Genomic DNA, 27,632 nt, shown 5'->3' with positions numbered 1-27,632 from the left:
GGCAGAGAGAGAGGCAGACACAGAGTCTGGAGCAGGCTCCAGGCTCTGAGCTGTCAGCACAGAGCCCAACGCGGGGCTCCCAACTCACAAACCGTGAGATCATGCCCTGAGAGGAAGTCAGTCGCTTAACTGAATGAGCCACCCAGGTGCCCCTACTAGAAACTCGTTCGATTACAGAACCACAGAGTTGGGGAGAAAGGGAGCTCAAATAGCCCTACCTCGCAGACATATAAGAGTAGAGCCTATTTAAAAAGTTTTGGAGAAGGTTTACTGCCCTGATTGAAAACCAGAGCAAAAGTGCAAACTCTTAAGCATGTCAGATGATGGTGGGGTTGTGATCTGGGTCGATATAGCAAATAGGACAGAATGAAGTTCAAGTGGACCAATGTACGGGCACTCACAATGCCAGTCCTCCAATGCTGTGGCCACAGCCGACATTGAAAATCAATCTTTGCACTCAAAATCTTATAACAATGGTTAACTGAGTTACCCAGGCACCCCCCACCCCCATTTTTTGCCTTTTAATCTGAGTGTTTCTCTTACCAGGCTATGGACATGGAAGGTAAAAACAGTTGCCTTTTTCTCTACTCCCTGTATCAAGAGCAGTGTAGAGCACATAATAGGTGCTCAGTAAATTCTCATTGAATTGACTATAGATAAATGAGCAGATAAAGGATGGGTGGGAATTGTTTATTGGAATTGGGGTCACTCTGAGGATGAGCCAGTATAAAGCAGAATGTTCATTTTAAGGAGCTGTGAGAGGTAAGATTGGCTGGCTTGGAAGGTAGTTGAAGAGCTTGACAACCCCAGGCTGTGGATTTAACCCAACAATGAAAGATTTTAAAGCGACGAATGTGTTAAGCCCATTCCAGTATTGTAGAACGCTCTTGATGAGGAAGAGTTCCCTGATGTTTTATCTTTATTGCCTTCTGCAGACTGGAAATTGCCCCAACAAGTCTGGGAGAAGGGGAAGGAGTCGTTTGGGGTTTCCTCCTCTGACAGGGTGTCCCCCTATGGCGCTCTTGTGCCCAGGCTTCCCCACAACCTCAGAGGAAGGGTGGAGATGGCGGTCAGCCCAGGTGCCAAGCCCCAGCTCTGATGGACTGTTGAAAGCACTGTTCCAACAGAAACTGAATCCATCCTTCCAGACCTGTTTTCTTTTCTGGGTTTCTCTTCAGAGGGCTCACATTGGGAAATGTTTATCTGCCCCAGATGTGAGGGGTAGGACTGGGTGGTGACACTATCTGCTTGTGGCCAGCTATATTTGCATTCTCTGATGGTGTTGGCTGGGAGGGGTTGTGGGGTGGGGAGGGGTGTGTGTGTGTGTGTGTGTGTGTGTGTGTGTGTGTGTGTGTTTTGATATTACTGGTGTGAGGTGCAGTTTGGGAGAGTCCGATGCCTCAGTCGTGTCAATGTCAAAATTTTTCCAATGTTCTAAATGGTTCAACAATAATGTATACCTGATTGCCTTGAGCTTTGCATGTGATTAAGAAAAAGGGTTAGAATTAAGTCACCTGTATGGAGACCAAAAAAAAAAAAAAAAAAAAAAAAAAAGCATTGAAATAGAACTGTGTTTGGAATAAAAGCCTCAGTTGTAGATGGACCGGTACAAATCTGGTTTATGATTGTGAAGGCCAATTCTATAGCTTTTAAGGCTGTCCTGACTTGTCATGTCTCTTGGGATCAATTTCTCCCTCTTATTTGGTCAAAATGTGATCTTAGAAGGTGGAAAGAGAATAGAATACCACCACTAGTAGTAACGAATATTTCTTGAGTCCCAATTATGTGCAGAACATCGTGTTTTTCTCATTGAATGGGTTCTCATCTACCCATACAATAGCTCTGTGGATAGGTGCTCTGTTTTGCTGATGAGGAAACTGAAACAGAGAGGTTAATTAACTTGCTCAGGGTCACACAGCTAGCAAATGACTGAGGTGGAATTCACAATCAGATATGCCTGACCACGGGGCTGTGCTCTTAATTAGACATACCCATAGAGGTCAAGTTGATTACTTAGTACTCCCTGCTTTTGCTTTCTTTATTTTTTCCTTCACTCCATTTCTCAATGCAGTGAGAAAAGGGCGGTGTGCTTTTTCCATCGCAGGTCACCCACTGCCAGCGGCTTCTCTGTTATCAATTCTTAACTTTGAGAAAGGACACACTGCCTGCTTCAATTTGTGTGACTCCACATGCATGGGTTCCTCTTCTGGACAAGGGTATTTGCTGTCTAAATCTTCTAAGTCTTGGCTATGCACCACATCAAAGGCAGTATAATGTCTTAAGTTGAACACTCATGGGTGTGAAAACCGCTCACCCAGGTTCAAGTTCTGGCTCTGCTCTTTAATAGCTCTGTGACCTGTGAAACTCTACAAACTGTAAAACAGGGTGATAAGCTACCTCCAGGTCTATTCATTCAGTCTCAGACACGAATTGAACACTGTGCCAGCTCCTAGAGATACAGGGTTGTGAGGTTTAAATGAAGTAATACAGGTGAAGTTGTTGGCCTGGGACCAGTAGATGACAAAGCCTCAATAATAAAGTAGCCATAGGGGCACCCAGGTGGCTCAGTCAGTTGAGCATCTGACTTCGGCTCGGGTCATGATCTCACAGTTTGTGGGTTCAAGCCCCATGTCAGGCTCTGTGCTGACAGCTCGAAGCTGGACAGCTTCGGATTCTGTGTCTCCTTTGTCTCTGCCCCTTCCCCACTTGTGCTCTGTGTGTCTCTCTCTCTCAAAAAGAAATAAACATTAAAAAAAAAATTAAAAAAAAGTAGCCATGGATAGTAAAATAAAAGGCAATTTCTCCAATTGCCATCAGTGGTCAGGAGACAGGGCAATGAGGTGTTTCCTGACTCTTAAATGATTTTTCATAATTGAGCACCTCCTTCCCCTGGCTGAGGCCAGCCCCAAATTTTAAATAATAGCCATAGCCAACCTTCTTGAACACTTCACACGCACTTTACATGTATTAACTCATGTGTTCCTTACAATAACTCCCTGAAGTGGTTTGCATTATATCCTAATTTTATAGAGAAGAAAATGGAGGCTCAGACAGGTTAAGTAACTTGCCTGAGATCCCACAGCTAGTGAATGGCAGGGTGGGGATCTGAACTAGCTAGTCTGACTCCAAAGCCCGTGATCTCACTGCCTATTTTATTTTATTTTATTTTTTAAAATTTAATGCATATTTATCTTTGAGAGAGAGAGAGAGACAGAGACAGAGACACAGACAGAGACAGAGAGTGAGCAGGGAAGGAGCAGAGAGAGAGAGGGAGACATAGAATCCGAAGCAGGCTCCAGGCTCCGAGCTGTCAGCACAGAGCCTGATGCAGGGCTCAAACCCACGAACTGTGAGATCATGACCTGAGCCCAAGATGGATGCTCACCTTACTGAGCCACACAGGCACCCCTCTCACTGCCTCTTTAAACTCACCACACTGGATTCGCCTCAATTTCTGTGTCTCCTGTCTACGTAGCCAGCAGTGAGCAGCTCTAGAAGGAGACACATTCAGGCAGGGGATGTTTAGAAAGATGTTTTGGGGGTTGGTGTTTTGGGAGCCTGTTTTGTAGACCCTGTTTCTCAGGTTCTTATCAGGGATGCTTCACTGATCTCTACCTCCTTTACACCTCTCGGTGCTGTGTCTCTCTGAAATCACCTAAGACCAAATCAGGCCTTCCATCTGGAAAAGCACTGCTTGTGGAACCGGGAGAGGAGGCGCTGGCTGGGGCAGTCGTGGGGGAGGTCGGGCTGCCATTCTCGTAGCCAAAGGCCAAGGCACTCCTTCAGCACAGACTCTGCTCCTCTGCAAAGCCTTGTATCAGCTGCCTTGGGACTGAGTGATGCCTGGCCCATCTGCCTTGCCCACTGCCTTCTGACTGCCCCAGGTTTGCCATAGCACCCCCTGCAGGAGCCACCTGCAGACTCAATGCTGGTGACCTGTGCAGTGGGACAGTGCCTCACTCAGAAGGGCCCACACTTGGCTTAATGCCTTGCTGTCTCCATCTGGACATTCTTCATAAGTTTTTGGAAAGGGGATCCACATTTTCATTTTGTGTGGGGCTTTGCGAATTATGTATCCAGTCCTGCTCAGACCCCACTAAGGCCTCAGGAAGCCTAAGGTGCAAGAAGCCTCCCCAGCAGGAAAATCTAATAGGGATAGCAGGGGAATGGGGTGGTCGTCGGGGATGGGAGGTAGGTGGGGAGGAAGGTGAGACTCCAGGAAGGCAGGAGTCTTGATTTCAGCTTGTTCCTGCCAGGTCAAAGCTCGCTTGTGGGCTGTAGGAAGCTGGAGAATGGATCCACATGTTTCTTTGGATGATGTGAACTTAGCAGTTTGTAATCCATTTTTGCAGTTATTCCCCATAAATAAACCTAATGTCCTCCGAACGTGCAGTTTCTTACCAGTAGGAACACTGGAGATGACAGTCAGCACGATTTAAGCAGAGAAGTGAACCTAGTCTCTCTGCTCCTTAAGGTCTGTCCTACCTCTTGCCACAAGCCTGAGGCCCCATCCTTACTAAATCCTTCCTCCAAATCCTGTCAGTAAACCAAAGTCCTGCTCAAGTACAAATGGGGTTTCTCCCTTCTCAAGAGCTTGCTGCCTCAATTAGTGGCCTTGCTCCCATTCTTCCCCATTCCCCCAGATTTCCAGGCCCCCTTTCCTAGCAGCCCTGTCCTCAGGCTGCAGACGGAGGGCTCCCCAATACTTGTGGCAGTGCTGCGCAGGCAAACTGAAGTGCGAATTCTCTGCTTTTTCTCCTGGCCTAGCTCCTACCCCTCAGCTGCCACCCTCCCCCTCCTCCTCTCCTGCTCTCTGGCTTCCAGCCCCTCAGCTATTAAAAGATGCCATTTCAAAGATGACCCATCAAGGTTTAGAGTTTCATCAGCCTTGACCTTGTGGAGACAGGACCAAGTTATGACTTCGGGGGCCCTCAGGCACTTTTGCCTCCAGGAGCCCTTCCTCCCTAAAAAAATATTAAAAATCATATTTGAAGACCGTGTTGTTATAAAGATAAGTATAATCCAACCTGGATTGTATTCATTTTCTAATTCTTCTTTCAAAATATATCAAAACATTTTCATGGGTCTCTAAGGCATCCATGGGCTCTAGGATCTGTGCCTTTTGAGACTAATGCAGAAATTAGTCCTGCATTGCAGAGCTGGGTAAAACATAATAAAGCCTTTTTGAAATCTTTTCTCTCTGGGAAACCATACTACCTTTTTTGTTGTTGTTCCTTTTATTGTGAAAACAATATAGTTACAGAGAAAATTTTATGGAGAAAAACCCACTCAATCTCATATCCTAACATAACTCTACACTTGTGATTCACTTTCTTGTCCGGATGGAAAGTTATTTTACACAGCTGAGTGCTGTGTTTATGCAGTTTTGTATTCTGTTTGTTCCATTTAGTGTCATTTTATTGAAAGCATCTACTATGTTTCTGCAATAGTCTTCATAACCATCCAGTTGACTTATGGTGATTGACTTACTTTTCCCCTCTGTTGGTTTCCTGTTCTTCCCAGACTCTGCTTTCTCTGGCCTGTTTATAGCTTTTCATCTTCCTTCCATGGATTTAGTCTGGGCCCTCTGATCATTCCGAATATCATGTCCCCTCCCCCCAGGAAGTTTGATTCATGGCTTCAACTATCTGCCTCACAGGGCAGAGGAAAATGGGCTTTGCAGACAGTTCTTCCAAATGGGAATTACTGTCCAATGGTCTATGTATATGACCTGCCGAATCCCTTTCACACTGAATGGCATTCATTTGAGAGCCAGCTAGGCTATGGGGCATGGTTTTGTTAAACTCTACATTCTAGTAATGGGGTTGGAGTTTCAGAGACTGAAACTACCTCGGCAATGCCCCAGTCCAACGTCAGTATTTTACAGACAAGGAGACTGAGTCTCAAAGCTGTTAACAGACTTGATCATGGTGATGGAACAAATGACCAGATATTTGACACTTTGTTCCTTGACCTCAAAGTTTCATGCTCTTTCCTCAACAGCATGCTTTCTGAAATGGTTGAAGAGGAACATTAATTTATACTGGTGTACCATTAGAATGTGAATTTATATTATGGATTTATATTTACAATTATATGGCTCCCTATTTTATCTGAATATTATCTAATGGGAAGGAAAAAGAAAAAATCCACAGCACAGTTTTTAGTGAAGCCCATACTTTGAAATTATCTGGGTCATTACAGGAGAAGTGCCTGTGTGATTCACGTTCTAGCCAATGGTAACTTCACTTGCTCTGTTAATGTTCACTTTGTCTCTATGGTCTGCTGACTCACTTATTACTAAGGATTTCAACACTCAAATCAATTAAACTTACCTGTTCAGAGACAATGAGCAGACCAGTCTTTGTCCCAAAATAACCAGGCCAACACTGGTACTGGCAACCTGGAGATAACAAAAGCATTCATCACTAAGAGAACTGAATCTGTTTTGGCCACAAATATCATTTCTTATTTGGAAACAAGAAATGGAAATATTGTAAGCTCTACTTTCCCTTTCATTCCTAGAGGTACTAGAAAAAAAATAGCTCTGAAAATGCTGTCTTGCAGGTAGGGAAACTAATTATAAAGACTTTTTAGGGACCTCTCTTAAATTATTTTTCTATTTTCCCCCAATCTCTCTTCTCCATGTACTGTGTGTTTGTGTGTGCATGCGTGTGTTTGTGTGTATATGTGTGTGTGTGTGCGTGACATTTCACTTGGATTCAGTGTATTAGTCCCTTTCCATTGGGTTGCATTTGGCCTTCATCTACTTAAATAACCTTCATTTCCATCCTGATTTATTTTGGGGAAAAAAGAAAGTCAGCTATCAATGTAGCTGAAGTGAGAGAATGGCACACAGGAAGCTGAGGAAGGGAAGAGGTTATTTTACCACATAGGGGGTATGAGCACTGGCCTCCCACACTCCCCCCACCCCAGTCTCACTCCTGTCCTCACCACTAACTGACGCATCAGATCTCATGCCCCCAAACAATCAGTATAACACTGCTGGTCAGTGGCCCACTGTAGGAACATGATTTGTGTCCACAGTCTGCCCTCCTGCCCCCACAGGCTTACAAAGTCCATGGAAACGATGGCTTCAGCAGTTGAGTTCTTGGACTGGGTGAGGATCATGATGGAGGCAGGGATGTCCAGGGTGAAATTACCCGGTAGTAAACTGATCACGGGAGGCTCCGTTGCCATGACTCGTACCAAGAAGGGCTGGGACAAGATGTAGATCTCTGCGATCTGCCCATGTCCAGGGAAAGAAGTGGAGAAGGGGGTTGAGTTGATGAGGGAAAATCACCAGTTCAGGGTGGCATGGGGGTGATTAAATCTTACATCATGGTTAGGAACAAATCTCTTCAATAATTATAACAATACCACACAAAAAACAAAGAATACCAGCAGCTGACATTCACTGAACATATCAGAATTATCTGGTTTAATCTTCACAAAGTCCCTGTGGGCAGGTTTTATCAGAATCCCTGTTTCATAGCTGAAGACAGTGAGTCTTCTTTGGTTAAATAATTTCCTTAACTTCCAAGTGAAGAACTGGGATTCAAATCTAGGACTGTCTGACTCAAGATCCTTGCTCTAAAGCCAGGATGCTCTATGAACATCTCTCTGTCCTCAGAGCAAACCTGAACCTTTCAGTACACTATGTCTAAATGCAGGTGCTACAAAGGCACGAGATTAATAGTTGCTTCACTAAAGGTACAAACATGGGCACTATTCCCTCATTTCCCATTTAAGCCAATTATTTCAGATGTGTGGTGGGACCTTATGGAAGGGAGAGTTGATTTATTTTGTAAACTTATAATGCCTTTAATATTAACTTGTTTCATAAATATTTGTGGATATTTTATTAAAAGAAAAGAAAACCTCTTCAGAATGGAAAAATGGATTCAGGTTTGGACCAGAAAGGAATAGAAAGAACCCACGAACCTTCCAGAACTATCTAGGAGTTGAACCCTCAGCACTCACCCTGGAGAGCACGTTGCCAACACCTTGAGAGTTTTGAACCAAATGGTTGGAAATCTGGAAAATCAAGACCATCATGTCACTGTAAGATTTTTACCTGGGTTCTCTTTTCAGGGAAAACCTAGATTTCCTTATATTTTTAGGAATCATGAAGTTGTTATACCAACAAATGATTAGTGTTTAAAGGTAGCTTATCACTTTATAGCCCAACCACAGGAAATCTGAGGCCCAGAGAAATAAAGTAACTTGTCCAAGGTCACACATGAAGTACGTTCCTTTGGAGTAATTACTTTCCTTTTGAGTGAGTGCCTTTTAACTTTGGCAACACTGTGTATGTCATACATGTATGATCCATGTGTAAACATTCTACAGTGGTTAACAATAGGTCTTGTATTATTGCCCACCTTTTCAGAGATTACCGAGACAAAGGATGCTTAAGTAATTTATCTTCACAGATGAATGGTTTTCAAATCTGAAGCTAAACCTTTCTAATTCTCGGCACTCTATGGTAGCTGGTGTGGCCACACCTACTGTTTTGAACACAAGTTTTATAACCACTTGTATAATTAGGACCCATGGAATAAAAAGATTAGTAAGGGATGCTTGATAAAAGTTGTTGGTTGACTGGAGAGAGTATTCTCATCATAAAAGGGAGGGGCACGGGAAAGAGAATCCATGAGTATGTGTACTATTACCAGTCATTATAGACAAATCGGTTGCAATTACCAACAATTTCTCCTCTTTGTGTAGGCATAACACAAGCCATAATAACAATAAAGATAATAAGCAACACTTACTCTGTGCTAGGCATTGCTCTGAATGCTTTATGTATATTTAAACCTCCCTAATGTCCACAGCAACTTTAGGAGAAAGGAATTATTATTATCCCCATTTTCCAAATGATGACACTCTGGCACAGAGAAGTTAAATAAATTGAAAGTGCCCGAAGTCACAGGTCATAAGTGGTGAGGAGAGTCCTGGCCTTATTTAAGATCATTCTAGAACAGTGGCCTGGTATCACACAAAACTGAAAATAGCAGAACTGGAAACCCAACAACTTCCAGTTAATAAAAACATTAAATTAACAATTACTTCATTCATGTGCTGGTAGGATTGAGGGTCTAAAAAGGCCCAGGAAATAGAAATTATGACTTAAAATTCCTGTAATGGGCTACTTATAATAAGACTAAATGCTGGCGCTGATTGTCACTATCCATTAACTCTCCTCACCTCTTTCGTGGAGAGAGTGACGTTGAAGGCTCCAGCTGTAAAGTAAGCAAAGGATGCAGATTTAAAGAAAAACTCAGAGATTCCAACATACAACATAGAGTCACTGCGTTCCGGCAGCACAAAAGGAACTGGCGAGAAGGGAGGGTCAGTGAGGTCTTCCAGTGGGTAGACTACGCCCTGTGGGAAAACAGAGAGAAAGATCAGTGTATCAGGTGAAGACTCAGACATACAGCACTAAAGACAATGGGTCCACTCATGTCAGAATCAGGAAAATACCAGAAACTCTCTGGGGATTAAAAGACGACAAGGCCTTCTGACTCCCTGACCAGCGACTTTGGTTTCGCAGCTCTGCTAACTTCTTGAGCAGATATGGACATGTCTGTCCACCCTGGGATGTGACCTTCTCCCAGAAAAAGGAAGGCAGGTGCATTTAACTGGATATACAGCTCTGCATAGTTCCTGAGGTGCCACGTAGAGATACCAAACCCTCCATCTTCAAACTCTATGACTAGCGAGCATCTGGGGTGTCACAGAGAGACTCAGAAGGACCCAGGACTCTCAATGGGTTAAAGCATCTTTGTGGCATTCCTAATGCTGCCCTCATTAGCTATGTGGTGTTATCACAAAATATGCCTTGAGTAACATTTAGCTGATTTGAATGACTCTCAGTAATTGAAATAAAAGTCAATATGCGCTTAAGAAAACAATGATATTAACTTTGGGGCAAAACTAAACATAAAGACAATTAATCTCTTTTCCAGAATCAGCAAACACCATTTTCATCTGTGAACGGGCCTGACCAAGGTCAACATCCCTCAGTTAAATTGACTAACCGGTCAGGAATAGGAGTATCGATACATATGATCTACTGATGTATTAAGTTCTGATACACATAGAACCACTCTACCTCCTGCCCCTTAGCATTGGACCTGTTCCCAGAAACAAAGACATCATGATACTTTCCATGATACCCAACACTAGACATGTGTTGGGTAATACAATCAAGAAAATGTTGAATAGTCTTTTGAAAGAGCATAAGCATGAGGGAATTGCTTGAAGGGAAATTAAATTATATGAAAGATATGTAGTTATATTTCCTTTTGCACATAATATTTGTTCTTCAAATATTGGCGGTTGAGAGCCAGGATGAGAATTCTGATGATGATAAAGTTACCTTCAAATTCAGGTCGATGTAATTCTCAGTAATTTCTGGAGAACTGATTAGGGAATAATCCAGGAGAGTATAGTTGTCTATCTTGGTTAAAACTAAATAACAAACAAATACAAAATAAAATTTATATTAAAAGCATAGTATGCCAAATGATTATTATCCATCCAGAACAACATAATTTTAATTCTCTGTTATTCAAAATAATGATTACCCTTATTTATAAGTAATACATGCTCACTTTTCAAAACACAGGATAAGTAGGTAAGTCAAAAGAAGAAAGTAAAAACCCTTCTTAATCACATTACACTGAAGGAAACATTAGTAAAATGTTGTTGGATAGCCTTTTTTTTTTAAGTTTATTTATTTATTTTGAGAGACAGAGAGTGAGCAGTAGCAGGGGAGGGGCAGAGAGAGAGAGAGAGGGAGAGAGAATCCCAAGCAGGTTCCGCACTGTCAGTGCAGAGCCCCGACATGGTGAGGTCATGACCTGAGCCAATGTCAAGAGTTGGACACTCAACCGACTGAGCCACCCAGGCACCCCAAGTATAGCCTTTTATACACACACACACACACACACACACACACACACACACACACACACACACACACACACGAACACAATGCATATATACTTCTTTTTAAAAGAGAAAATTAGACAGGGGTGCCTGGGCAGCTCAGTTGGTTAAGCGTCTGTCTCCTGACTTCGGCTCAGGTCATGATCTCGTGGTTTGTGAGTTCAAGCCCTGCATCAGACTCTGTGCTGACAGAATGGAGCCTGCTTGGGATTCTCTCTCTCCCCCTTTCTCTGCCTCTCCCCTGCTCGCTCACTCTCTCTCTCTCAAAATAAATAAAATTTAAAAAAAACATTAAAAAAAGAAAATTAGACAAATAAAATTCACTTATTAATATTAAGCTGCATATATTAGGCTGGTATAAAGAGAGGCTTTCAAGTTCTATATTATAGCCTTCTATATAGTTAGAACTTTAAGTTTTTACAATGAATATGTATTATTATTATAATTAGAAATAATCTTTAGAAAGAAATATTGAGAGAGACAGATAGACAGGAATAAAATTCCCTAAGTTAAAGAGGCCAAGAAAATTTTCATGCAGAATCTATTAATTCAGTTCATGTTTTGTATTATAATTTTCAGAGCACAGCAGAAGGCCAGGGGACCAGGGGATAGTAGGTGGGGTTCGCAGGAAGCATGATCTCAGAGTCTGAGGCAGGTTGTACACACAGGGGTGTGGCGCTCGGGGTTCCAGCCTGGCCTGGGAGAGCTGCTCTCCTGACCACCACCTTGTGTTCTGTGATACGAAGACCCCCTCCCTGTTCCAGAGGAAGGCATCTGAGAACCACATCTTCTCCTCTTGCGCGCCATGCTTGGTTTATTCAATGGGTGGTGATAAGAAAGAAGCAGAGATGAAGGGACTTGCAAGGTGAGGGCCTAATGCTGCCCTATGTCACTACAGTTTCTAAAATGCTTTTAAATTCACAGTCTGAACAGATCCCATCACCATGCTAGGAGGGGAGCAGGACCATGCCCATTTTACAGGTGAGACAGTGAGGTTCCCACGAATAGAGAAACTTGCCCATGGGAAGCTAGAACATGAGTCCTTGACCACTTCTTTCCTTACTACATCTTTCTCTTTCCTGACCTCCCCAATCTTCATCCATCTGCACCCACTCTGATCCACTTGTTCAACCACCATGCATCCCTTCATTGGCCTCATATTCATTCACCGAGTGCAGGTTAGGCACTATTCCTAGTGCTGGGGACATCATCAGAGAGTGCCTGTGCCTGTGGACCTCATAGTCTGAGGGAAGAGTCAGACATATGAACAGGAAATTACAATACAGTGAGAGCAGGTCTAAAACTGAGCTCCTCTACAGACTTAGGCTTATAGTCTACCCCACCTTGGTAAATGGCCATTCCACTCTTCCAATTTTCTAGTTGCTCAGGTGAAAACCTGGGCTTGTCCTTGACTCCCTTCATGATGCACATTCAGGGTGTCAGCAAATACCACTGTCCCTACCTTCAAAGAACATCCAGAACCTGAATGTGTCCTATATCTTCATTACTCCATCCAGGCCAACTGCCATCATTACTCATAGGTCATTGCAGGAGCCTCTTAAGTGGTCTCCCTGCTTCCACCCTTGCCCCCTTTCTGTCTGTTGTTAATAGATGGAAGCCAGAGTGAGCTTCTTACGATATAAGTCGGATCATGCAAGCCTTGCTCCGAACTCTCCCAAAGATCTTCATCTCAGACTAAGAGCCAGCCTTTGTATTGACCTGCAGAGCTTGGAAGATCTGACCATTGCTTTCTCCCTTTCTGACCTCATCTCTGGCTGCTTTCCCCCCCACACCCTCTACTCCCAGTATGGCCTCCTCGTAGTTTCCCCGACATACTTGGTATGCTCCCACATGGGCCTCTGTGCTTGCGGTTTCCTCTACCTGGAGTGTTCTCCGTCCAGATCTGGGAGTGGCACACTCCCTACTCCATTCAAATTCTTACTGTGATGTCGCATGCTCAGTGATGTCTTTCCTGGCCATGCTCTTTTAACAGAAATGCCTTTGCAGCTCCTTCTCTGCTTTATCTTTCTTCTTATCACTTATTGTATCAGTATCATAGATTTTACTTGTTATCTTGCTTGCTGTCTGTCTCCTCTGACTAGTCCCCATCTTGCTGTCTGTCTCCTCTGACTAGTCCGAAGAGGGCAGGGATTTCTGTCTCCCGGGCTTACTGCTGCATTCCCAGCACCAAGAACAGCATCCAGCCTGTAACAGGTTCTCAGGACAACTTTGGTGAATGAACAAATAGAGTGCAAAGAGAGAGATACACCCAAAGTATCATGTGAGCATAGAGGAGGCAAAACCTTGGGGTACAGGCTATCAGGTAAGACCTGCTGGAGGAGACTATGTCTGAGCTGAGCCTTAAAAGATAACAAGGATCTATAGTCTCCTGATTTCTTCATTTTGGCCACTCTGACTGGCGTGAGGTGGTATCTGAGTGTGGTTTTGATTTGTATTTCCCTGATAAGGAGCGACGTTGAACATCTTTTCATGTGCCTGTTGGCCATCCGGATGTCTTCTTTAGAGAAGTGTCTATTCATGTTTTCTGCCCATTTCTTCACTGGGTTATTTGTTTTTCGGGTGTGGAGTTTGATGAGCTCTTTATAGATTTTGGATACTAGCCAAATTATGGAAAGAGCCTAAATGTCCATCAACTGATGAATGGATAAAGAAATTGTGGTTTATATACACAATGGAATACTACGTGGCAATGAGAAAAAATGAAATATGGCCTTTTGTAGCAACATGGATGGAACTGGAGAGTGTGATGCTAAGTGAAATAAGCCATACAGAGAAAGACAGATACCATATGGTTTCACTCTTATGTGGATCCTGAGAAACATAACAGAAACCCATGGGGGAGGGGAAGGAAAAAAAAAAAAAAAAAGAGGTTAGAGTGGGAGAGAGCCAAAGCATTAGAGACTGTTAAAAACTGAGAACAAACTGAGGGTTGATGGGGGGTGGGAGGGAGGGCAGGGTGGGAGGGAGGGCAGGGTGGGTGATGGGTATTGAGGAGGGCACCTTTTGGGATGAGCACTGGGTGTTGTATGGAAACCAATTTGACAGTAAATTTCATATATTAAAAAATAAAAAAAAATAAAAATAAAAAAAATAAAAGATAACAAGGAGTGGACAGGATAAGGGATGGCTCAGGAGCAGCAAGTAGAAGGGACCGGACCCCTCAGGGCTTAGCTCAGTGCTAGCAAAGAAATGGGTGTTCAATAAATATATATTAAATGAATAAATGGGTGGAGGGGAGGGGAAGGCGGGGGGGGGGTGGTTAGTGTGAGCCAAGCAAGGGCCTCAGGGACAGTAGAAGCAGTTTGATTGCTGGAGCAGAGAAAGGTGCAAGGTGAGGCTGAGAGAGGTAACTTTAGCCAGAGCATGGTGGGCAGGTCTTGTAGACCATGTTAGAGCATTTGGACTTGATCCAGAGGCAGAAAGGAGCCACTGAAGGGGTTAGAACGGGGTCAGGGGTGTATTACTCAGTCGAGATTGGCATTAATCATCCTGAAGAGGATGGATTTAGTGCCAGAGCTGGGATTGAAGCCTGAGACAGTTTAATTCTCTGACCCACCCCTAGTCGCCAGCAGCCCCCTGCCTCCTGCTCTGAAGTTGGTTAGCAGCAGAAAAGAGCAGGCCTGGGGCACCTGGGTGGCTCAGTTGGTTGAGCGTCAGACTTTGGCTCAGGATATGATCTCATGGTTCATGAATTTGAGCCCTGCGTCGGGCTCTGTGCGGATAGCTCAGAGCCTGGAGCCTGCTTCAGATTCTGTGTCTCCCCCTCTCTCTGCCCTTCCCCTGCTCACACTCTGTCCCCATGTCTCAAAAATAAATAAAACTTTTTAAAAACTACATATAAAAAAAGAAAAGGGCAGGCCCTATACACAGGCTTCCCGTGGTTCAAGTTTGCAGAGCGTAAAGCAGGCAGGAGAGCTGGGGGATCTCACATTGAAATGCAAACCTGGAGAGCACCAGAGTGTGAAGGTGGGAAGAGACCCATCCCAAAGAGGCAGTTCTAGGACTCACCCTCTATCGTGCTGAGGTTGGCATTCAGGGCTTCCACCTCATTCATGATAATGGGACACAGCTGGCCACAACAGGAATAAAAAAATTGCAGGTTATCATATTGCACTTGAAACCTCTATTTATGGCTTAGGCCCTGCAAACAAAGGCCTTCTGGTTAGGAGACATTCTCCCTTTGGTCACCAGGACTTTTCCTGAAATTAGTCGATGCCCCTGGGCCTCACGTTACGTACGTATGGCTGGCATGTCAGTGAATGCTGGCTAAACTTCAGAGCAGCCAGGACGACACCCAGTTAGCCCCATAAAAGAATGAGGCCTTGGCTTTTCTCTCTGAGGCATGATGGGACATGTGCCTGGTGCCTGCTAGTGCGGTCACACCTGAGAAACCTGCTGCTGGAACAACTGCCTTCCTGCTGTGCCGTGCTCTGCTGGGAGAGGCTACAGCCAGGGCCTCCACTTTCCTACTTGGCTGGCTTGAGATCCCTCTGGCTGGCAAATCAATCCTGAATCAGACTCAAGCTCATCTTTACGAAGCCACCGTGTGCCAGGCGTGTGCCAAGCTCTCAGCATGGTGGTTACGAGCAGAGGCTCAGGAGCCTGACCATCTGGGGTTGGCACCCTTGGCAAAGTTGTTTGTACTCTGTCCACAGTTTCCCCATCTGGAAGATGGGGATGATAATTGTACCCACTCAATAATGTTGCTGTGAGTAGAAATTGAGGTAATCCATGTAAAATTGCCCAGCACATGGCAAGTATTCAGTAAATGTCAGCCGTTGTGTTTCAACCCCATTGCCTCACAATGGTGCAGAGAGATGGGTGCCACTGTTGCCTATTCACAGATGGGAAAGCCAAAGCTTAGAGAGCCTCCGGGAGTTGCCAGGAGTTACATTACTAGGATTGGAAATCTAGATAGTTGTGGCATGAGCATTCTTTTCTATATTCCCAGGGCACAGAGGGAATACTAGAAGCAAAGCATCCGTGGTCTCTAAATCATACATAAACTCCAGGCCAGCTTAACTAGTGGCTTCCGTCAGAGGCCAAAGAACCATGTCTTGTTTCGAACGGAGGAACCATGGGGAGTGTGGGGCCTGTGAACGGGACAGCACTTTCCCAGTCACTCTCTAACACGCATGTGCGCTGGCACTCAGCACCAGTCAAGTGAGGATGGAGAAAGACCGCGAAACTTCGGAGTCCCTCGACCAGCTGGGTAATTCCCTTGGACGAGCTGCTGAATGTGTTTGCACGTTGATTTCCTCACTAACATTCATTAAGCACCTCCTTGTCACTTATACTGTTTCTGGAAAGAACCATTCTTCTCCCCCACTCCTTACCTATCGAAATCATACGTGTACCTCAAGGCCCAGTTCAAGTCCTCCGTCCTCTAAAGAATACCCCCGCCCCCCCCCCCCCAGGAAACTTGCAGGTCCTTTTGATGTAATCTTTCCATTTCTCTGAGCCTCTGAAGAGGCTGTTGATTGAACAGCCTCAGTTCAATCAATTGAACCTCTGAAGAGGTTCAATCTACTGATCATGTAATTATGTATTAAATTCAAATACTCATTCAGTTATTTTTCCACAAGACTGAGTTGGGTTTTCCTAAAAACCTTTCTTACATTCCCAACAGCCTGTAGCCTAGTGCTGGGCATGCAGTAGGTACACAGTAAATAAACTCTTGCTGATTGTTGCCCCATCCTGTGGTGAGCGCTTGAAGGCAGGAATGCTGTTTTATTTATCTCTGCATCCCCAGCACTTACCACAGGACATGGTAGGCATTTGCGAAACTTAAATCGCAGAGGATGTGTGTGAAAGTGCCTTGGATGATGCCTAGCATACAGTAGGTGCTCAACAAAGGTTTATTGAGTAAGAAGTAAGTAAAGCATGGCAGAACTGCTGCCGAGCATTTTACTGTGGCCATGTCACCTCTAAAGACTTACCATTTCATTTAAGTTCTTTAAAATGGGTTTCTCCATGGGCTCAGCGAAGGAATTGTACAGGACACTGGGGAAGGAAGAAAATATGGGCTTATTCAGGAACTTTATCTGCCGGTTATAAACCTCTTCCTGCGCTGCTGGAGATTCCAGCCCCAGACTAGCGACCGCCTACCACGGTCCTATCACTCACCTGAGTTCTCCGGAAAATGAGACGTGGGCATGGTTCACTTGGGCGTAGCAGTCTTGGAGCTTCAGGATTGGGTGACCAAAGTCATTTCGGGCAAGAACAATGATACCGATGAAGTAGACCCCAGAGAGAAACAGATCAGCTCCTCCTGTGTCTTGGCTGTTGACAGAAAAAGTGCAAGGTTACCCAGGCCTGGGCAGGGGAGAGAGGGATCATTTCTCTGACTACTCACAGCCTCTAAGCTCCTGGAGGGCTTTGTCACCTCTGGATTCCTGGCACCAATAATGGGTCAGAGCAGAGTAGGTGCTGAATGGATTTACTAAACAAATGAAGCAATGAATATGTCAGTGGTGACAGTGTTAGTTTAGCTTTTTTATTCTGAGTGCTTTCTGGTGCCCACAGTGGCTGAGCACCTATCAAGCACTATGTGTATACAATGCTTGGAGAGAGAGAACACTGGATAGCCTTATTTAGGACAGGCACTGATGGGGATGTGACAGACGTAGTCTATGAACTCTCTGAGGGACTGGAGTGTATATTATTCATTCCCTTGTCTCCAGGATAAGCACACAGAATAAGCACTTAATAGGTGGCTGATGAGTCAATGAAGAAATGAATGAACCCTGAATCTATGTTACTTATGGCAGAATATATCATTCCTCTACAGTCTACAGGACTGGAGTTCTTGAGATGGGGATAAATGGTACTTGGTAGGCACTCAATAAATGGTTGTTGAATGACCAAGTGGATGAGTGAATGTGCCATTCTGGGATGCCAACCAAGACAGACCTAAACATTACACCCAAGACATGTAGTAGGTGGTCTGCAAGCGTACCTTGAATGTGATACCTCCTTTCTCTAGGAGGGTGCAATTGGGCTCCAGCTGACTATTATCCTCTTACCTCCTTGTGAGGTACGAAGGTCCCATCTCTTAATCAGTTGCCCCTGTGGATGGGGAAGTATGTGGAATCACCTGAGATCCTACAGAGTCACTGAGGGTCTGAAATCTTGAGTACGTGTTCATTCCTTCTAGCTCTTAGGGAATCTTAAATGACATTTTGCTCTGCCTTCAGGGGATGGATGGTTTTCAGTCCTCCCACAACCTCCCCCCCCGCCCCCAGCCCCCAACAGAGATATTCTGATTTAAATCTCTCTTGGAAAAAAAAAATGCTCTTGAGAAAGACTGCTAATGGCTAAGGGAAATAAGCCTAATGTCAAAAACATCACCAAATTTATGTACTTCCAGTTTTTGTTCCACTTCTTCCCAGAATGGCGGCAGACTTTTTTCAGTGGGATACTCACAAGAGTGGAGACTTGATCTCCCAGTCGGTGCTGATGTTGGCAGTGCCGTGGTTAGTCAGTGCCTTGATCCCCACCCCAGGCACAAAGGCTAATGAAGTATTTGGAAATGAAAAGGCATTGATTTTTATGCTGTAGAACAAGAAACAGAGAGGTCAGTGCATATCTTCTAACACTTCTCTAAGTGAGGCAAAAATCAGAAAGGAGTTTGTGGAACCCCTAATTCCTGTAGAGGAAGGAACCTCAGGTCTGCGGTGCCTCTGGGCATTGCCTTCTAATTCCCCTTTGGTCCTTGCCAGGAAGCCCCTTGTTTCTAATTGAGGGGGAAGTGAGCAAATTTAGAAACAAATGTGAAAATAATACATTTCTTTAGTTTCATTAAAGACAATACAATACGAGTACAACATCGCCATCATTATTTTTTCCTTCAGCTGTTCCAGTGCTTCTCAACAGGGTGGGGAAATTAGTATTTTGGGTGGGACAATTAGTTTTGGAGAGGACTTTATATACATTTTAGGGTACCTGGCATATGTACCAACTACACGCCAGTAGTGCCCCTCCCCCATCACTGGACAATCGCAAGGGTGCCTTTCTCCTATTCCCAGATGCCCTCTATATGGACAGAATTTTCCCTAGTTGAGAAAGTTAGAGTCTTCCCTAGTTAGAGCAGAATCTTCCCTAGTTAGAGTATTAACTTCCCCTAGGATTCTCTGAGCATAAGAGGCAATGGGCTACAAGTAATCTACATAGGTAGATAGCTCATGTGTTGAGTGATTACTCCATGCCAGGCACCATGGTAAGCACTTTATGTGCATTAGCTCATTTTAGTCCTCATGATAATCCCATGAAGCTGTTGCTGGTTTTGCAATTTGCAATTCAGAGATGAGAGGATAAGGAAGTCATGAGCACTTGGTTGAAGTCATATGTAAGTGGTAGAACCAGACCTGGAGCCCTCCTCAATCTGTTTTCAGACTGTGTGCTTAACACCGGGCTATGCCACTTCATGTATTCTGCAAGGGGCACTCAACTTGGAGATGAGTTTTGTGCCAGCCATGCAAACTTAGGTAAGGCACTTAACCTCTTTCAGGCAATCACTCAGAGGAAGGTTTACTCATGGGTAGGCTGAGAAGACAAAATGAGATCATCTATGCATAACTGTGGCACAGGAGAAAGACATTGTTCTGAACCAAGGTTAGGAAAAATGTAAAAGATACATGTGATAGCTGATAACAAATGCCTATCTACTGTTTCTTGTATTTTGCATCCTTTCCTACCTGTTCTTTGTCACACACCCTGAGTCCCACTGTGGGAAGAGGATGGTGGAGATTCATTTAACAGATCTTAGAAATATTTTCAGTTTGGTACCTATAGGCCTAGCCCATTCTTTATATTCAAGCTATGGATGTATCATGAAAGAGATAATTTCTTTGTTGGTGGACACGTAGGTTATTTCCAGTATTTCTGTGTTATAAACAATGCCACACAGAACATTCTTACATGCTGTTTACATGTGTGTCTTTCTAGTGGTGATGCTGAGAAGTGGGATTAGTAGGTCAAAGGGCATGCATTAAAAAAAAGGTCCTTGTAAATTACCTTTTAAAATAGCACTGCCCAACAGAAATAGAATGTGAGCCACATATGTAATTTAAAAATTTCTAGTAGTCACATTTTAAAAAGGGAAAAGAAATGGGTAAGACTGATTTTATTAGTATTTTTTTTTTTTTTTTTACTTAACCCAACATAATCTAAAATGGTATCATTTCAACACATAGGCAATATAAAAATGATTAATGGGATATTTTGTTTTCCTTTTTTCAAAATAACTTCAAACTATGGTCTGTATTTTTACACTCATAATGCGACTCAAGGTGGACACTGAATTATCGGTGTTTCAGAAACACTTGTTATCAGAATTATCGAGTGTTATCAGAAACACTTGACCTATATTTGATTGGATAAAATATTCAACTGATAAACTTACATACGCAAATTGTCCCACACATACTTAAAAGCTTTTCAATAACTGAACTGAGTACCAAGTTTTAAATTAAAATTGATTGAAGTGAAATACGTAAAATTTCAGTGCCTTCATTGCACTAGTCACATTTCAAGTGCCCAGTAGCCACACGTGGCTAGTGGCTCCTGTGTGGGGAGCACAGATCTGACAGTACTGTACCAGTTCACCTGCTCCCACTAGCAACGCATGAGGATACCTGGTTTCCTCATCTTCACCACACTTCATAATATATGATTCACCCTGGATTTTTCTGCTGTGGGATTATCATCACTGTAATTAAATCATTCATTCTGTAAATATATCATGTCCATCTCTCTTACTGGACATTAAGGGCAGGAGATATATCTGTGTCATTCACTGTAATATCCCCAATCACTAAAACAAAGCCTTGGTATCTAGCAGTAGGTCCTCAATAAACACTTGTCGAATGGCTTCCTTTATTAACAACTACAGCATTTGCCAGGAGCTTTACCTAGATTACCATCCTTTTCCCTACCCCATGCCCCCCAAAAACTCATGATCTTATAGAATATTATCCTTGATAGCAGGGAAATTATTACTCCAAAGGGTTGGAGCCAGCAGGGAATTATCAGTGGATTGATAAAGCCTTGGGGCAAATTGTGAATCACAGATAATTCCTTATAAAATCTTGACTCTCTGCTTTACCTTTAAGACTGACCTCCAGATGGACAAAGACATCTTCTCTGTACACCGTCTTTGGGGCTTTTGTTGGCAACTGCGGCAGAGGTTGCCGGTTGTTGTCTGAACAGCCATTTCCCCTTCTTTCCTAACCGTCCCTGAATTTGTTCAGGATGTCAAAGGTGTCTGGTTAGAAAATGAATATTCCAGTCCCTCTTGCTAATAAGTATGGCCATAAGACTAAGTTCTATTATTGTATAGGCAGAGTATTATTAGAGCAGGGCTTCAGAAAAAAATTCAGTGAAGAGACTAACCCAGCTTACAAGAACCCTTTCACCCTTGCCTGTTGTTCCCTCTCAGGCTTGACAAATGGATTTGATGGCTGAGCTGCAGTGGCCATACTGGACCATGAGACAACTTTGAGGACAGAAGCCAGAAGTAAGGATGGTGGGGCAGAGAAATATAAGAAGCCTGGGTTCTGATGAAATCATGGGACTTCCAAAGGATTTCTCTAGTCTTACTTTTGAGCTTCTTATGTGTGGCCTATTTCTACGACCTCTGAAACCTTAACCAAACTTAACTAAAGTAAGGAAAGCCTTGATGAGAGTAGATTTGTTTTTGAGACTGTGGTTGAATCCTACATCTAGGTTTAGGGTGTGGGGTCAGCAATAGGATGGACAAGAATTTCACTTAGAAATTCAAGAGGCAAGGAGTTCTCATTTTAGGAAAGAGGCAAGGACATGGGACTCTGACCATTTTCATCAGACACAACACACAAAACTAGTGTGCAGCAGGGATATGACTTAGACCCAGGTGTTCTGACCCAAATGCCACAATCTTTGTCAGCTTCACGACCCCTCTTTCTTGGGTCATTCATCTGATAAGCCTCTTACCAAATTTGGTTTACCTTCTACTGTGCAGGTCCTGGTATCACACCAGAAGACGTGGTGGCATATCCACAACCCTAAGGTTTTAAAGATTAATTTCACGGCTAGAAATGTTCTTTTTTACTTACTTTGAAAAATTGTAGTTCACATAATCAACCTTCAGAAATTCCAGAGATTCAGAACCCTTTAGGTCTGGGATGTTTTTTTCCTTAAGCATTTGCTCAATCATCTCCATCCCAGCTTGAACGCCTATGAAGGAACCAAAGAAAGCATTTATTGATCATGCCACAGATGATAATGGCATAGCGCCATTAAATATACGCATGAAGTTTACAGAGTACGTGCTCTTAGAAACTTAGAAAACAGCAACCCTACAAAGTGGATGTTACTGTCCCTGTTTTACAGGTGAAAGCACTGGTCCTCAGAGAGGCTAGTGAAGACCCCAGGACCCCAGAACTAACTGTATGAGAAATTCTCGTTATGTAGCCAAGACTAAAGGCCTGTTACTACAAGCAGTGTGAGGGGGAAAGTACAAAATTATTATCATTATTATCCCCATTTTAAAGATGAACAAACTGAACCTAAAAGGCACCTCATTCACACAGCCAAGAACTGGGAGCCCAAGAGTGAAATCTGGGCAGTTTGGTTCCAGACTCCATGCCTTATTAGGTAGTTATTCCACATTCTCCCTTTTCCCCTAGATTCTTTAAGCTCAGCAACAGCATGGGCTATTGGGAGCTCGTAACCCTCCTGAAATTCCAGTAAATTACCATGAATAGGTTGTGTGTGTATGCGTCCATTTGTATCTCATATTTCAGGGGAGAGGGTCCATGTTTGCTTCAGACTCTCAAAAGATCCCAGGACCCCAAAAATGTCCTTAGTAAGCCCTGCTTTTTTGCAATTCAGGAATAAACCTGTCCCAGGTTTACATGGTAGTATCCCAGGACACATTTTTCTGAGTTCACGGAGAGAAAGAGCCCTTTTCTACATAAAGAGCTTGAGAAAAGTAACTTACATAGTAAATGAAGAACAGGATTTTCATTTTAACCTTCTTTTTAAAATTTTATTTTTATTAAAAATTTTTTTTTAACGTTTATTTATTATTGAGAGACAGAGAGAGACAGAGCATGAGCATGGGAGGGGCAGAGAGAGGAGGAGACACAGAATCTGAAGGAGGCTCCAGGCTCTCAGCTGTCAGCACAGAGCCTGATGCGGGGCTCAAACTCAGGAACAGTGAGATCATGGCTTGAGCCAGTCAGACCCTTAACCGACTGAGCCACCCAGGCACCCCTTCATTTTAACCTTCTTAAGGAGGAAGCTTTGCCCTTATGCCTTATTTTGCAGCTTAAGCTCATTTCCACTTAGGCTGTCCTTGTGGAGACGGAGAAGAGCAGATTTTATCTTCTGTAACACCATGAATAATACTGTAATATAGGGATGTAGGGGTAAGTGTAAAGGATACAAAGATGGAACCAAAGGCACTATCAGACAGCTTAGTTTCGAATCCTATCATTGTCACTAGCATTGCAGGACTCTGCAATTTATAAAATCTTGCTGTCCCTTGCTTTCCTCATCTGTAACATGGGAACATTAGTAACTGTGGAAGCTTATGTTCACACATGTGAAAATAACAGTAATTGATATCTGTTGGGCATTTGCTATTGCCAGACCCTCTTCCAAAATTTATGTCAATTCATGTGTTTCCCACAATAGCCCCATGCGTAGGAACTATTATTATCACCACCATTTTAAGAAATACCTTGAAGGTACTACTGATAATAGGGACATAACATTTTTCTGGAAAAATGTGGCAACATAAATATTTGATGAATTAATAAGAATAGCTAGTTTGTGTGCTTATATGTGCCAGGACTGTCCATACTCTACACATATTCTCTCCTTTGATCCTTATGGCAACCCAGTGACATGGGTATCATTATCCCTATTTCACATAGGAGGCAGTTGAGGCTCAGAGAGGTTCACCAGCTTGCCCAAGAGCTCACAGGTACTTAGTGTCATTATTGACAGTTTGGAGGAATAGGGAGCAGAGAACAAAGTGTAGGTTTTGAAATCGGCAGAGCAAACCTGAGATCTGATCTTGCCTTGCCCCCTTACTGGTGTGTGACTTGGGAAATTTAATTCAGCCCCTCTGAGGCTCAGATTCCTCCTCTGTAAAATGACTATCCCTTCTTTGTAGGGTGGTTGTTGGGATTAAATCAACCCAGAGCCCATAACACACATATCAAAGAGCCTAGCTATGATAGAGGCTCAAGAAATGGTTCTGATAGAAATCATAGCCAAGAAATGGTTCTGACTTTAAAGCCTGTCCTTCTTGATTCTATGCCATATTTCCACAGATGACCCCACATGATCCTCATGTTATTACACGGGGGCACCATTGTTGTCATTCCCCCATCCTGTTTTCCAGAGGAGAAAACCCACTGGCCCAACACTATATATTGAGGAAAGGGGCAGAACTGAATGAGATTCATACCCATGTGGACTGACTAGTTCTGTTCTTTTAATTGCTCTGATCTTGAGGGTGGAATAAGCTGTTTTCACAATTTTAATACAGTTTCAAGATATCTATTTCTGTGCATATTAGTATATTAATAGAGTAACAAGATACACATATATGTACATATATACATGTGGATACACACAGGAATACCTGGTATGTAATTCTCATTATAGCCAGCTCCTATAACAATCGTACAAGATGGATAATTTAAGATTCCCTGTGCCACATGAGGTACTGGGGGAAGGAAGGACAAGGATTTGCCACAAACTCAGTCTTTCCTTCCTCCATCACTCCCTTCCTTTCTTCCATCATTTGTATTTTTCTTTTAAAGAGTGCTCTATGCCCAGCATGGAGCCCAGTGTGGGCCTTGAACTCACAGCCCTGAGAACAAGACCTAAGCTAAGATCAGGAGTCAGACGCTCAACCAACTGAGCCACCCAGGCACCCACATCCTTCTTGTACTTCTTTTCTGGTGTTGCAGGTGAGGAGTTTCCTGGTTACACTTTGCTATTTCTGAGTGAGACTAGCAGTGCTTTAGTTAAGAAGGGATGGAGATTTCTGTTGCCCGTACTCAGCTAACCTCAGGCCAAAATTTATAGGAGAAAACTCGGCCTACACATTTTGATTTTGCAGTCCCTCTGCTGTACACAATCTGCCTTCGCCCCAGCTCTGCCCAACATTTATAAACACCTCTGAAGGGGTTTTTCTTCATCTTTCAGCATCTCAGGCCCCTTTTTGCATCTAATGAATGCAAGGAGCTTCTCTCAAGAAAAATACATGATCATCATCCACATTAAATTTGGCACAGTTTTAGGGGACTCTAAGTTCTTTTTGAGATCAAGACCTTTCTGAAGCTCTAAGCTATTTCTTTCACTCTCACATCTCCTCCCCTCTGTCCTATGATGTATCCTCCTTTAGAGCAGAGATGTTCATTGTATGTGCATGGGGGGTAGAGGTGGGGGAGGGGAGAGAATGAATATCTGTGGCTGTGTTTGGATAGGTCTACCATCAAGGTGATTGTTTTCTGTCTTATTTTATTTTTTTAATGTGTATTTATTTTTAAGAGAGAGAGAGAGAGAGAGAGTGCACAAAGTGGGGAGGGGCAAGAGAGGGGGACAGAGGATCCAAAGTGGGCTCCTTGCTGATAGCAGAAAGCCCAATGCGGGACCTGAACTCACAAACTGCGAGATCATAACCTGAGCTGAAGTTGGATGCTTTACCAATTGAGCCACCCAGGTGTCCTTTTATTTTATTTTTATAAAATGTTTATTTATTTATTTTGAGAGAGAGAGAGAGCAAGCATGCATATATGTGAGCAGGGGAGAGGCAGAGAGAGAGGGAGAGAGAGAATCCCAAGTAGGCTCTGCCCTGTCAGTGCAAAGACTGAGGTGGGACTTGAATGCACGATCCATGAGATCCATGAGCTGAGATGAAGAGTCGGATGCTTTAACCGACTGAGCCATTCGGGCGCCCCAATATGACTGTTTTTTAGACACCACTTCCTTCCCAGCCATCTTAGCAGCCTCTGTATTAGGGGCTGGATCACCTGCAGTAAAGCTTGCCTCAGTCATGAGACAGTCTAGTATGAGCTTTCAGGTTTGGAGGGCTGAGAGCACCCCACTCACCATAGTCCAGAGCCCGCTGAGTAGCCCTAGCCTTGATGCCAGGGTAAATGGTCTGGGCGGATGAAGTGTAGAGATTCCACAGGAAGAAACATCCCCAGAGGACTCCGACTGTCTTTGTATGCATCTGCAATCAACCAACATTTATTGTTCCTTTATTATTCTTGACTTTTTTGTTGGTCAGTTCCATCCAACTTTTCTATGATTTCTTGTTTCATTGCTTACTTCCAAAACTCACTCTACCCACCCATCTGTCCATATATCCATCCATCCATCCATCCATCCACCCACCCATCCAGTAGTCATTTATTGAACACACCAGAACATGTGCTAGGTGCTGAGGATGCAGAGATGACCTATGTGTGCTCTCAACCTCTGCTTCCCATAGACTAGTGGGTGAGTCACACACATACACACAGATGATTATAACTTAACACAACATAATGCAATGCAACACAAGAGCCTTGCCGTAAATGTAACAACTGTGATATGCCTTGGAAAGGATAATGGGGTGGGGATTCGGGATTCTTGACAGTTTTAGAACAAGAGTGAGTAGTTTAGAAAGGTGGCTTCAGTGGGTGTGAAACAATCACTCATCTGCTTGAAGACCCTTAATGACTCCCTGTTGCCCACAGGACGGGGTTTAAGCTTGCAGGCCAGCTGCAAGGCCCTGCCCTTCTCTACACCTCTACTTCCTCATTGACTTCCTTCCTTAACACACATGCTTGGCTTACCCCAGAGTCTAGTACAATGCTTGGCACATAGAAGATACACACAAAAAAATCTTAAATCAACATCTCCAAGGAGAGGGACCACATGTTTTCACTGCTATATTGCTATTGCTTAGCATATATTAAATATACAATGTATACTTATTTAATTAATGGACTCAATTAATTAATGCCAGCCCATTTTTCTGATGAATGAAGCAAAGGTTACCAACAGCAACAGTGACATGGGTTATTTTAATGACAGCGGAGTGAGTAATACATTCGTAAGTCTTGTTTCTAGTTCTGGGAGTTTACAATCTGGCTGAGCGACTATTGCTGCATTCATATGTGCCAAAGACCCACAGGTGACAGATACCCACTGAGTTAGCATACAAATGTGAAACAAACCAGGGAAGCATTTGTGGGGGTGTCAAGGAAGAGGAAGGTGTGGGAGTCATGCAAAGGGAGGGGTCAGGACAGGTGAGCAGGGAAGGATTTAAAGAAGGGCTAGAATTCAGGAGCAATCTGCATAAAGGAAAAGATCATTGAGAGGGGTGTGTGTGTGGTGCTTGGCCAAGACAAGCAAGAGGTTTGATAAAGGGGATTGTGTGGGCTTTATGGAGAAGGCCATAGAGGTGGGAATAGAATGATGTAGACAAAGGGGGTATTCCAGAGAATTTACTTGAGAGGAACAGAGCAGTCTGACCAGGGAAAGGAGTGTCCAAGCAAGGCTGTTGCTAGCCTATCTTGGTCTTTTGTTTGGAATGGGAAAAGGTGCCCTTTGGAGATATACCAGCCTTCTGGCACAAAGGGGCCAGCAGAAAATGTTTTAGGAAA

General features: G+C 43.6%; 1 protein-coding gene and 1 long non-coding RNA gene across 9 annotated transcripts in view; one reads left to right on the top strand and one right to left on the bottom strand.

Annotated features, from left to right (window-relative positions):
• The window catches only part of BPIFC (BPI fold containing family C), a 53,986-nt gene that overhangs the window by 7,410 nt on the left and 18,944 nt on the right, over positions 1-27,632 (bottom strand). For all 8 annotated transcript variants that reach the window (XM_019446708.2, XM_019446707.2, XM_019446706.2 and 5 more), the window contains 11 exons: positions 26,089-26,212; positions 22,071-22,191; positions 18,403-18,531; positions 17,104-17,259; positions 16,917-16,980; positions 14,986-15,046; positions 10,385-10,476; positions 9,211-9,387; positions 7,984-8,037; positions 7,075-7,245; positions 6,336-6,403 (listed from right to left, as the gene is read on the bottom strand). In XM_019446708.2, coding sequence (XP_019302253.2) covers positions 6,336-6,403; positions 7,075-7,245; positions 7,984-8,037; positions 9,211-9,387; positions 10,385-10,476; positions 14,986-15,046; positions 16,917-16,980; positions 17,104-17,259; positions 18,403-18,531; positions 22,071-22,191; positions 26,089-26,212 — 1,217 coding nt within the window. The remainder of the gene's footprint in view (positions 1-6,335; positions 6,404-7,074; positions 7,246-7,983; positions 8,038-9,210; positions 9,388-10,384; positions 10,477-14,985; positions 15,047-16,916; positions 16,981-17,103; positions 17,260-18,402; positions 18,532-22,070; positions 22,192-26,088; positions 26,213-27,632) is intronic.
• Positions 15,855-21,654, top strand: LOC109265480 (uncharacterized). Its single transcript, XR_002079208.2, has 2 exons — positions 15,855-16,189; positions 21,416-21,654. It is a non-coding gene; the product is annotated as an uncharacterized LOC109265480 (long non-coding RNA).

The sequence above is a fragment of the Panthera pardus genome, unplaced genomic scaffold (assembly GCF_024362965.1).
Source record: "Panthera pardus isolate Hobbes unplaced genomic scaffold, ASM2436296v1 HiC_scaffold_6, whole genome shotgun sequence".
NCBI classification, from domain to species: Eukaryota; Metazoa; Chordata; class Mammalia; order Carnivora; family Felidae; genus Panthera; species Panthera pardus.
The sequence above is the reverse complement of the archived record's forward strand: the minus strand, read 5'-3'. Positions and strand labels throughout refer to the sequence as shown.